We start from the raw sequence: 12,149 nt of genomic DNA on the forward strand, positions 1-12,149 counted from the left end.
CTCATGTCACACACCTCCCGGGATTGCTGGCATGGAATGGTCCCTCTAGGGGTGAGCCCCAAGGCTGGCTGACCCCCCTCCCTTCAGTCCAGTGACTTCAACATGAATGGAAAGACCTCAAACCGCTCAGTCCCTTTGCCCTCCAGGAGCCAAGGGATAGCCCAGGGCTAGGACAGGAGTGGGAGGGGAGGGGAACCCTGGGTGCTAAGCCCATCTTCTCCCTCTTTTCTCTCCCGTGTTCAAGTCTAAGGGGAAAAAATTTCAAATCAAAAGTCATGCAGAGCAAAAAGTTCTGACATTTTCCATGCAGAGTTCCCAATTTTCTTCCTTATAATTTTGTTAATATTCCATTTTTCATTTTGAAAGAGGTTTGTTGCTTTCATTTTTAAAATGCCTTACAGAATGGGCATGGAAGCAATTCCTTCTGAATGATGTTACAAATCAGGTAAGAGATTTGCTTTTCCACTAAAATGGCGTCATGTTCTTGGCAAAATTCTGGTGCCAAGGAGCCAGATGTGGGTTACAGCAAGGGCTCTGGGGAGGCAAAGGCAGTAAGAAAACTTTGCACAGATCCACTTTCACAAGGACAGCGAGTCTAATGGCGATTTTTCTGGCTTTTTCAATGCCTCGTCACAGGGGCCCGCGATTCCAGGAATTACTGCTGGCTTGGAACGAATAGAAGCCAGGACTGCAGCCATGCCAGGAGGATGTGGGAGGGGGTGTCTGGGAGCACCTTCTGTTGGGGTCCTTGGGAAATCCTTGGGAAACTGGATGGGCTCAATAATTTGTGCAGAGAACAGTCCTCCCTTTCCCACCACAGCAGGAAAATTCACCATGGAGGGCAACCTGACCTAGAGTAAGGTCAGGGGAATCTTGCCCAAGTCAGGGGATGCCCACGACTGCCCCCTCTGGGCAGCCCCTTTCTTCGAGCTCCTCTTACCATGTCCCTGTCTAGGACCTTTATAGTGCTGCATCTGAAAATAGATCAAGTTTCCCAAAAGGACTCTGATTCTTCATTTTAATATTCATATAGATAATGATTTATTAAATTAGAAGACCAAAACATATATGTGACAATGAGAGAAAAACCTGCAGATGCTGGACCCAATAACAGAAGCAGAGCCCAAGGCCCACAGGTGATCTCAGCAAAGCCTCCCATGTCCACTGAAGCAGGCTGCCCCAGCCCCAATACAGGCTGGTGTTGGAAGGGGCCAAGGCCACCCACGGGCTTCCTGCCTCAGGCCACAGAGGCTGCCCAGGCCCATCTGGCAGCTGCCCTCCCCATGCCTTCCAGAGGAAGCCTGTGCCTTGGGAAGGGCGCATAGCACATTCCCCAAGCCCACCCTGGCCCCGTTCCCTGATGGAGGCCCCACTCCCCATTTGGGCATCCTTTCTGCCTCCCCAGCTGCTAGACCAATCTCTAGGCCCAAGGTAAGGTGGACACACCCCAAAAGCCCCTCCACGTAGGTGTAGGGACAGTGCAGCATTCCTGGGACCAGGGCTCCTCATGAGAGCCCAAAGGATGGTGTGGAAGCAGCTGGTCAAGGACCTGTCACAGCCCACCCTGGGTAGGCAGGGCCTGCAAAGGAAAACTTGGGCTGCTAGTCAGAATCTACTTAAAAATTAAAGGGCAAGGGAGGGAATTACTGCCTTCTCTGCTATGAAAATAATCTAAATTCCCAAAGAAAAGCATTTGGTCCTGACCTGAGAACAGAAGTCACTGACTACAATCACCAGCATACACTTTGCACACGTATGTGTCCACACGCAATCTGATAGTCAACATCCAGTAGAAAGGGATGCAGCATGTTCTGATTGGGGTGGGGAACTCCCAGACTCCCCCCCCCCCCCAAGGCTTGGCTTCCAGGTCCGAGGTCGGCCACTCTCCACCCACTGAGCCCCAGCACAGAGGACTGGCCTCGGTAAAGTGCACGACTTCTAGGTCCATCGATGGGGCTCTCTGCCCCCGACTTCCCCTCCTACACTCTGCGGACACCGCCAAGCGGAAGTGGGCGCCGGCACTCACCTCGGTCGGTAGGACAGTGAGAATGGGCCCAAGTACCCTCTGTGAAGTGACGGGAGCCCACCTGTCCCTGTCACTGAGGAGGAAGGTCCCCCTTGGGACGGAACTTCATAAACATGGTAGGAAGAGAAGCGTGGCGAGAGCAAAGGGGAAAGCAGCATGCTTCTGGGAAGGGGGCACATGGAATGCCTTTCACACACGGTCCCGGTGAGGGCCCCTCAGGACTGGGTGAAGCTGGGGACCACCACAATGGGGGTGAGAGCAGCAGGGCAAGGCGGCCAAGCAGGGGCTTTCCCTCTCTGGCCCAGGGCAAGTAGTAACGGAGTGCCCTAAGCCAGAGGTGGAGGGTGCCAACCCTGCGGCCACACTGGCGGAAGGGGAATAAATACACATGACACTTCTCCCACCCCAACAAAACAGCACATTGGGCATCGCGGCTAGTAAGTGGAGAAACCCACATGCATCTGCAGAAACCACAAAAGCACATACAGCTGGGGACACATTAATGCCAAGGCGAGAGAGGCCAATCACTTGGGGACGGGGTGCCTGGGCAGGGCACGCCCCGCGGGGCCCTAAGACTCCTCCCCGATCTGCAGCAGGGAGTTGATGGCGGCTTCCCGGTTCCCCCGCTGCGCTTCCAGCACTGAGCGGATCACTTCTCTGTCCATGTTGGGAAACATGTCGAGGATGGCTTTCAGGTCCTCTTCACTACACGGCTGCTGGGGACTGACCACTGGAGGGGCCACCGCCAAGGGCATCACCCCGGGGCCACAGACTGCTGGCACCCCTACAGACAAGACAGCGTACTGGGCAGGGAGCCACACCCATGCGCACTGGGCCGGGCTCCCTGACACCCCCTGCCTGCGTCTTGCTCTTGCTAAAGTGACCACAGCCACGCTGGGCAGCAGGACGCAGGTCTGGGAACGGGGCTCATTGGACAGGCGGGGGGGGAGGGGCGAGGGCTCTCTGGCTGCAAAGGGCAGAGAAGGGGATGGCCACAGGGCACAGAGCGTAAGCATCGTTAGCCCGGATGGAAGCGGCTCCATGGGGGGGGCCAGAGCCCGGGCAGGGCCACTGGGGGTGGGGAGTGGGCCCAGGACTCAGCAGCGCAGGGCCAAATTTAAACTGGAAAACCCCACTGACCCGGGCTAAACTCTAGAACAAAGGTGGGCCTCATGGAAGGAGTCTCACCTGGGGAACACTGGCACAACTCAATGCAGCACAGCCAGGCAGGCACTCGCCCAGACTCGTCTGGCACGTCACAATTGACCTCTATAGGCTGCTTGGTGAGTGGCCACTGAGAGCCAGGGGAGAGACCGGGGAGGCGGCCATTGTCTGCAAGGGGGCCCAACCAGAGGGAAAGAACAGGGCCCCGCAAGGAGAAGAGAGCAGAGCCTGCCTGCCTAGCAACGGGGGCCACAATGCCCCCCAAAGTCTCCTACAAAGACCAAGCCTTTCCTGCTCTCTCCAAGAAGCCAAGTAAGCATCAGTGTGTGCCTTGTGAACACTGTTGGGGGGGGAGGGTGGCAAAGGGATGCTCAAAGCCCAGAAGACCCCACCTACCACCAGCAAGCATTTCTGAATTTCTCCAAGAGTGGCCCCTTCACAGTACATGCAGGAGGATGGGAGCCAAGATAAAGCCCTCAAGACCGTCTGGTTTCTGCCAGGCCAGGGCACCCATTAACCCACTGGACGGCACTGCTGGTCCCAGTGAGGGACACCATCTACAGGGGAATCTGGGGCCAGCCCCCAGCCCCTGGGGAGGGATGAGGGCAGAAAATCTGAACAAAACCCATGTCTGTGTGGGCCAAGTGAGAGAAGTCAGTCTAAATGAGATTTTGCTAAGAGGCAAAGCCGTATGCCCATGAGGGAAGGCACTGATGCCTGTGAGCCTGCCCCATGGACTGCATCTGGCCTCAGTGTGTGGGGAAGCCTCTGCTACTGGAGTGGCAGCAGCTGGCAGCGCCCCAGAGAAGCCCCTTGCTGGGGCACTGCTGGTCTCCCCACCTCTCTGGGGGGCAGGAAGCCATTCCCCATCTCCCTGTGCCATGAGCTCCCACAGCTCCTGTTTGGAGCTTTGTCCAGAGCTGTTGGCATGTTGTTCCCCCCTGCAGAATGGCAGCTCCTGGAGGGCAGGAACTGTCACCTCAGGGCTTGGCAAGGGGCTGCCACAGACTGGGGGCTTCCCAACTGCCTTAAGAAGTAGAAACATTCCAGCTCCAGAGTCATATCCGCCCGCTCCCCACTTCATTCTTCAGTCAAAAAGGGGATGACAGGAGAAGACCCTGAAAAGGCGGAGGGCCTTGGTACAAACAGCTGAGAAGTCCTCAGTAAAGCTGCCTCCCCAGCTGCTGACCCATCAGGAACCATCACAGCCCGAGACTCAAGTTACTGCCTGGTAAATGCCTTGGCCTCTCCACCCCTGCCCCCACAGTCCCAAGGCTCGCCTATGGCCAAGCCCTAGATCAGTCACTTGGGAAGTCTGTACCATCTTGAAAAAGGACTAAGGTAAAGCCAAGCAGAGGGGAAAAGGAGTGGCCAAGAGACATACCTGTAATTGGCACATAGCCAACCCCTTGCTGGTACACCGTGGGCATCAGGACCACAGGCTGAGGCTGCATCATCATGGCGGTTGGGAGAGACTGGGGACAAAAAGGCAGCAACACAAGCTGAGTGGGGCCCAGCCGGAGGAATAACCCACTGGCCAACAGCAACAAGCAGGAAGGCGCCTTTGGGAAAAGGCAAGGCCGTCTGAAGTGGCTCCGCACGGAGCCCAAACGCACTCCTGTTGCCAGCTGTGACCTCACACATGAGTGTTTCCAGGGCTGTGCCCGTGCAGCCCCTCAGCACAGCACAGGATGCAGATCCCTTCCTGCTGTGCACCCGGCACCCTCCCACAGCCTTCCCACCCAGCATTCCCTCAGATCTTGACCCCACAAGAGCCACTCCTCTGGCTGGGTGATGGAGTTCCTTGTTCACAGCCACCAGGCCACCGGGTCCTCCACGGACTCACCGGAAGGAGCATGTGCCATACATCCCCCAGACACTAGGTTTGTTTCAGGGTCAGTCATTCAAAGGCCTCCGGGATTTCTCAAAGGCATCGAGGAAAGTGGCGCCTGTAGGAAGGGCTTCCCAACGGTGTGTCTCCTGCTGTGCCACGTGGGAGGACAGGACAAGAAGAGGCTTCAGGGCCAGGCCGAAATCCTTCCCCTGATCCAGCTGCCCAGTAACCGGTGTTTTCCCTTCAATAGAAGAGACTTCCTCTTTTCCAAGTCACCAAAGAAGAGCTAAATAAGGCTTCCAAGGATATCCTCACTCTAAATAATGACACTACACGAAACTACATTCCACCTGCTCAAAGCCTCCTACGGACGCCACCCTGTGGAGAGGCAGTGAATGTGACTGAGCTGTGACAGAAAAGTCCACACCCAAATGAACCAACATAGGAGCCTGTCCATGTGCCTATGAGAAAGATCCTGAAAAGGGAGATGAGACCAGAGCCCAGGGGGCCCACAGCTCCTGCCTGCTGTGCCCTACGAAAGGCTGGCTGCTTCCCACAGTCCCATCAGGAGATGATCCCAGAGAAGGCTACCTGCATTCCCTGCCCCCCCCCCCCACTAACTTGTCCCCTAGGACATCCGGAAGAGATCACCAACACAAGTGTCAAAGAAGCAGCTGTGGGCTGATAAAGAAGAACAAGCATGCACTGTGAGAAAGGAAGGCAGACCCTGCCCTCAAGGAGCATACAGCTGAGTGGGGGGAGGTGATGCACCACAGGCTGCTGGAAAGGAGGGGCCAGGGCCTAGGGGCACTGAGGAGTCAAAACCAAGCAGAGCTGGGCTTCCGAGCCCTCTGCCTTGTCCTCCGGCTCTCCCATCAGAGGGGCAGAAGTGACTGAGGGTCCTGGCCAGGTTTGAAGGCCAAAGCTGGAGCCATGTCCAGGAGGATGAGTTTCCTGGGGGCAGCCAAGGTGGATGATAGTGCTGGGCCTGTGAAGAGAGAGCTCAAGCAGTGGGAGGGAGGCCCAGGCCCTCAAGGGGGCCAAAAGCTTGCGAAAAAGGTCCCGAGAACTCACTTACTGGACAGAAACTACTAGAAAGCTGGAGTTTGTCAGAAACTAGGGACAGACCAACATCTCAAAGCATACGCTGATGTGAGGCCAAAAGGGGTGTGTGATTTAGACATAAAGGGTGATACAACAAGCAAGTCAGGGGACATGCGACAGTCTGCCCGTCAGAGCTATTGAGAAGGTTAGAATTTAAGGCCCAAGGAGATAAGGCAGGAGAGACAGGATGCAATTGGAATTACATGGAATTTAAAGTTTTTGCACAAATAAAACCAGTGCAGCCAGGAAACTGGGGAAAAAAAGCCAAAACTCTTACATCTAATTTATCTAATATATAAGAAAGTGACTCAAGTTTATAAAGATAAGGACCATTCCCCACTTGATAAAGCAGTCAAAGGCCATGAATAGGCAGTTTTCTAAAGAAGAAATCAAAGCTATCACTAATGGTTAGAGAAACACAAATTAAAACACCTCTGAGGAGCCACCTCACACCTATCAGATGAATTAACATGACAGAAAAGGAAAATGACGAATGCTGAAGGGGATGTGGGGAAACTGGGACACTAAGGCATTGCTGGTGGAGTTGTGAACTGGTCTAATCATTCTGGAGAGCAGTGTGGAACTACGCCCAAAGGACTACTAAACTGCGCACGACCTTAGACCCAGCAATACCACTATCAGGTCTGGACCCCAAAAGAGATCAAAGCGGGAAAAAGGACCTATTAGCACAAAGACAGAAGTGGCAGTTGAGGGGATGCCCATGAACTGGGGACTGGCTGAACAACTGGTGGCACATGATTATAAGGGATGCTATTGTGCTATGAGAAAGGATGAGCAGAATGAGACTTCCAGGAAGTGATGCAGGGTGAAGGGAGCAGGCCCAGAACACCGTACACAGTGACAGCAACACTGTACCAATGGTCTGCTGCGCATGACTTCGCTCTTCTCAGCAATGCAATGACCCAAGACAGTTCGGAAAGACTCAGGATGGACACTGCTGCCCACCTCCAGAGAAAGGGCCGGGGGAGTCTGAGCACAGAACGAAGCAGCCTTTCTGAACTTCATTCTTCTTGGGTTTTGGTCTGCGTTTTCTTTTGCAACATGGGTAACGTGGAAATGTTTGGCACAACTGCACATGTATAACTGATATCAAATTGCTTGCCTTCTTAAGGAGGGGGAAAGAAAGGGAGGAAAAGAGAGCGGGAATATTTGTTTATGAGTAACTGAAAAAAAAAGTCGAAAGTTTCTTTTAAGAAGTGGAACGGCTTTGAAGCCAACTGAAGAGTTCACTGTCCCTGGGTTGCAGGAGACCCTTCACAGCCCAACAGCACTCCCCAACCAAAGGGCCTAATGACATCAGCCATGATTTTAGGAGCTGCCAGGTACATTCCAAGCAACAAGTGCAAAGTCAGGCTCTTGGGAAGGCAGACAGAGAATGGGTTACCATGGCTCCACCTCCGGAGCTGAAAGCTCTCAGGGACAGGCAGCACAGACAACATTCCAGTTACTGTACAGCTGGACTGGGGAAGGGGTATTGGCCTGGCCTTGAAGCCTCAGGAGACACAGCCTCAGGAAGCCCTTGTTAATGCGATGCCAGCTTCCCCGATGCCTGACTCTGAAACAAAGCCAGCGTGTGGGGACACGGGAGGTATACTCCTTCCGGAGAGCACACGGGGCACTGGGGAGAGGTGGTGCTGGGTGTGGACAGGCTCCATTATGGAACAAGGAAGGTCGAGGGAGAATGCTGGATGGCCACCCGTTCACTGACTGTGAGCTCCCTGAGGGCAGGGCCTGCCTTCTGCCTCTTCTGCTACCCTTTGTGCTTAAGCACAGTGCCTAGAATAGAGGTGCTTCATAAATGCTTACTGGCTGACTGTCCCTGCGTTTGCCTACACCAGGGAGGCCAACTCCGGGAATGACAGCCAGAAACCCACTGGGGTGTGGAGAAAAGCCCGTCCCAACCAGGTCAACCTTCCAGTTTCTTGGGCCTTGTTTCTGTTGTTTTCTCAGCGATCCACGAAGACAGTGAATGCTAATAACAGATCAATGACGAGACAGAGTTGGTTTTATCATGTACTTAAAGGCAAAAACTCCTTCATGGGACATCCGGTCACATCAGGGTCAGGAAAGGAACTGAGAAAAAGGAGCCCGGAAAACCAGCTTTGTTTCTGGAGGGCCAAGAGGAGCCGTCTTGGTTCACTGCACTTAGGGGAATGGAAGGAAATGGAGCTTACTTCCCTAATCTAAGGCAGGCACAGGGTGAGTCCCAGAAGACGCAGAACCAAGAGGCAGGGGCCTGCCCTCGAGGAGCTCACAGTCCATGCCCACCTGCTTCCCCGAAGCCACAAGGAATACAATTCTCTGGCTGAGCAGAGGAGGATGGCCGTGCTGCCCCACTCACCGAGTAGGACATGACCAAGTTAATCATGCCCTCTTTGTCGTCGCCCTGTCTCCCACTTAAGCTGTACCACTCATCCTCCACTTTGCCTTGCTTGAGAGATTCAGGAATCGTGATGTGAGTCCACGCGATGCGGTCGTCCATGGAGAAGGCGCGCTGAGGAGACACACACAAGGGAGAGGAGAGAACAGGTGTGACTGGCCTAGAGGAGAAAGGCCCTGCCCCACGGCCAGGGAAAAACTGGCCCCAGGGGCACAGGATGTGCTCGCATTAGAAGCCCCCCTGCTGTCGGCGGGCAAGGCCATCAGCAGCCTCCGACCATGGCCATGCTCTTGAGGCTCTACCACCAGGAACAAGGTGTAACTGACAAGTCAGCTCAGTGCCCTCACATCCCTGGGACAAACTAGACAGAGAGAGGAGTGGGAGCAGGTGCCAAAGAGCTGCCCACGCACCCCCAGGCCCCGCGGTGTGGCCCACAAGAAGAGACGCTCGCTCCTTTCCGTGACAGCCGGCAAGGGGGACCTTTCCTCGCTGGATGTGAGCCGGGCATGGGAGGGCTACACAGACGTTCACAATTACTGTCACTATCCTTAAGTGACTTTGCCACAGGCAGCACGTACGTCCTCACTGTTTCTGTCGTTCTCAGAGCTTCCTCAGGCTGTCACCTTTGGGTCACTAGTAAAGAAGGAAGTGATGCTTCCTCCCAAAACGCCCCAAACCTCCAAAATCATGGGGGATGGGGAGGTGCCACCTCAGAGTGCTTGGAGATGGCACTTCTTTGATCAGATGTGAGGTCTGTCATTTTTAAAGTCATTGACAAGTTCTATTCCCAGTGAAGCCAAGGTAACAAGACCAGACAGAAGTCAGTGAGTTCCACCTTCTTCCTCCAAACAGATCCAAAAAACGCACTAGACCAAAGCCTGATGGGAAAATCCGACACAAAGCCACAGTGGATCCTCTGACCAGGGACAGACAAGGCCTGGCCAAGGATGACTGTGAGACAGACGCCTTACAGCCTAGGCAGGGACTGTCCGCCGACGCCAAAGGAGGCCCCACACCCACTGTATGGGAAGAAGAGCCCTCTGGCAGGTCTGTCACTCATTTCCCAGCTCCAGATCAGATTCTGGACAGAATAAAGAAGGAACCCCGGCAGCGGCACTCCAGAGCAAGGGGCAGTTACAGGGCCTAGGCAATGACAGAGGAGAAGAGCAGGTTCAGAAGCGGCAGTGTGTGGACGGCTCAGATCCCAGGAGCAGGCCAAGAGCCAGGGCAGGAAACCCAGAGCAAAAGAGGAGCCTGCAGCTGTCTCCCTCGGGGGCCACACAGCTTCCCTGCTGGCTGACGGGGGCTCAGGACCAGGGGGCAGGCATCAGACGCTGCCTTGGAGAAAAACCCTCTGGAAGCCCTGAAAGTCTGCAGGTGGTGAGCCTGGATAACCTAACAGTCAATAACCCAGGAGAGCAACGACAGAAGCAACCCAGGCCTTCCATCAAGTCCTTAGTCAAGACACAGGCTGGAAGAACCCCACTGTAAAAGATATTCTGGAGACAGATGCTAGAAGAAGACAATCAGTCTAAAGCATCTACAGGCAAAGCCTGAACAAAAAACAAAGAAAATACGCACATCTGGGCACAAATCCAACAAGAATTCCTGGATGAGAGGAAGCAAGAGCTTAAAAGGAATCTCAGCAAAAATAAACTGCCTGGAAAATGGGCCAGGGAGAAAATATACAAGGATCCAACAGGTACACGCACTCGGGAGGGTCAGGACAGGCTACCTAAGAAGAAAGCCTGGAGAACAGCTGGGGAGAATGCCTGCGTCTGGAAGCATCATCTTGGGAGAGGCCTGCGAGGACGCCAGGCAGGGCTGGGGGCCCAACTGCCTGTGTCTGAGGTGCTTTAAGGTGTGAGAACACTGGAAAGGGTGGGCGGGGGGACTAAGTGGTGAAGGGCTTCGAAGGCCCAAGAGAGTGCCGTGCACTGGATCCTGGAGGGGGGAAGGAGCCCATGTTCCAACTCATGTTTTAAGCAGATCAGTCTGATGACTGAGTGGAGATGGACCAGGGGGAGGCAGACCCCCCAGCAGCTATTGCAGGCCCAGGGATGAGAGCGTATGGGCCTGCAGCAGGGTGAGGACAGGGCAGGGGAAAAGGGGGCGTATTCCAGATGTTAGAAAGGCAATCGCAACTGACAGGATTAGACCCCACCGAGTTCGTTGGCCTGGGTGGCTAGGAGGAAGGTGTCGCCTGCAACGGCAAGGCACAGGTAAAGGGTGAGGGCCACCCACTGTCTGAGGGGTCGGGGGGGGGGGGGGGTGAGAAGACAGTGACCACCAGGGCCCCAGAGGATGAGGACCGAGGAAAGGCTTCGGGGGGGGTCGTCCACAAGGGCACAGAGAGCAGCTTTTCTTGGATGACAAGGGGACGTGGAGGTGCCTACGGCTGATGCTTCACAAGGAGTTCAGCTGCAGTAGAGAGAAAAGCTAAAACGGCGGCTAGTGGGGAGGGAGGGGTCAATGGGGCTTCTGAGGATGAGGGAGACGGGTGTGTCTGCTGGCGGCAGACAGGGAGAGACTGGAGCAGGGGAAGAGGGTGCCCGGACTGGGACTCAGGAGCTGAAAGCCTTGCTGCGGAGGGCCATCCACACACCTCTCCTCTATATGCAGTCCCCACCGCTGCTGACAATGGCAACGAGCCAGGGTTGAGGGTTGGCAGGTGAGGTCAGCACCAGGGTCAAGGGGAGAGAGACCTGAGGCTGGGCCAGACGGACAGTGGCTGAGGGCTCAAATCCCAAAGCTGCCAATTCATGGGCTGCCTGACGGCCTGATCCAGCTTGGCTAGGAGATGCTGCCAGGACTTTTCCCAACCCTTAATGCCCAAGGTTACCTGCAGCAGTTTTCTCTGTGCAAGCCCTTTTTAACTTTACATGATGAAAAAGTGTGCATTTTCTCTTCTTCTGGACCAAAACAGAGCGGCCAGTTTTTAAGGAGCATGGCCTAGACGGCAGGCCTCCCAGCTCTAACACACACTGGCTGGGGCTGCCCTTTCTGAGCCTGTACAGTGAGGCTGTGCCCGGGCCAGTGGGCAGGCCAGATGCGTGAGCTGCTCCCGCTCACCCCTGCTCCCACAGCCACCTCCTCCTCGAGCAGCACTCAAACCTGCCAAGTGCCTGCTCTTTCTGGAACATCCTGGGCCCAGAGTGACTCCCAGAGCCCCGGGAGGGCACAGTGTGGACACCAGCTGAGACAAAACCTTGTGCCAGCCCAGGTCCCCCCAGCTCTGAAGTCCAAACATGCCCTGGGCCAAGCTGGCCAGTGCCACAGAATCTGGGAAGGACAGTCACAGGGGAGAGAGCACCTGCCTCAGTGTCCTCATCTGTGAAAAAGGCCCCGTCAGAGGCAATTTCCTGAAGAAGGGCCCCAGGGTCAGCGGCTGACTCTGAACACACCAGGTCGCCAGCTGATGGAGCCAGGACCCACCTGTCCAGAGTCCGAAGCCCAGGAACAAGACTGGCACTCATAAGCTGTGCACACAGCGGCCTTTGGGGATGGGGTTGGTCCGAGTCTGAAGGGACCCTGAACACTGGCCTCTCCTCAACCAACCCACCTGGGCCCTGACACACACACACACACACACACACACACACACACACACACACACACAC

At 55.2% G+C, this 12,149-nt stretch overlaps 1 protein-coding gene across 2 annotated transcripts in view; it reads right to left on the minus strand.

The window, feature by feature from the left end:
- Window positions 1-1,009: 1,009 nt before the first annotated feature.
- Window positions 1,010-12,149, minus strand: part of TOLLIP (toll interacting protein) — a 17,699-nt gene continuing 6,559 nt past the window's right edge. Inside the window, exons 4-6 of one of the 2 annotated variants that reach the window (XM_069107328.1) lie at window positions 8,491-8,643; window positions 4,575-4,665; window positions 1,010-2,810 (exon numbers count right to left, since the gene is read on the minus strand). In XM_069107328.1, coding sequence (XP_068963429.1) covers window positions 2,596-2,810; window positions 4,575-4,665; window positions 8,491-8,643 — 459 coding nt within the window. In that variant the 3' untranslated portion in view covers window positions 1,010-2,595. Of the gene's footprint in view, window positions 2,811-4,574; window positions 4,753-8,490; window positions 8,644-12,149 lie in introns of both variants that reach the window. The other variant, XM_069107327.1, reaches the window with a different exon arrangement.

This window comes from Petaurus breviceps, unplaced genomic scaffold (assembly GCF_028583685.1).
Source record: "Petaurus breviceps papuanus isolate PSGF00001 unplaced genomic scaffold, PetGlider_PUasm1.0 89917, whole genome shotgun sequence".
Taxonomy (NCBI): Eukaryota; Metazoa; Chordata; class Mammalia; order Diprotodontia; family Petauridae; genus Petaurus; species Petaurus breviceps.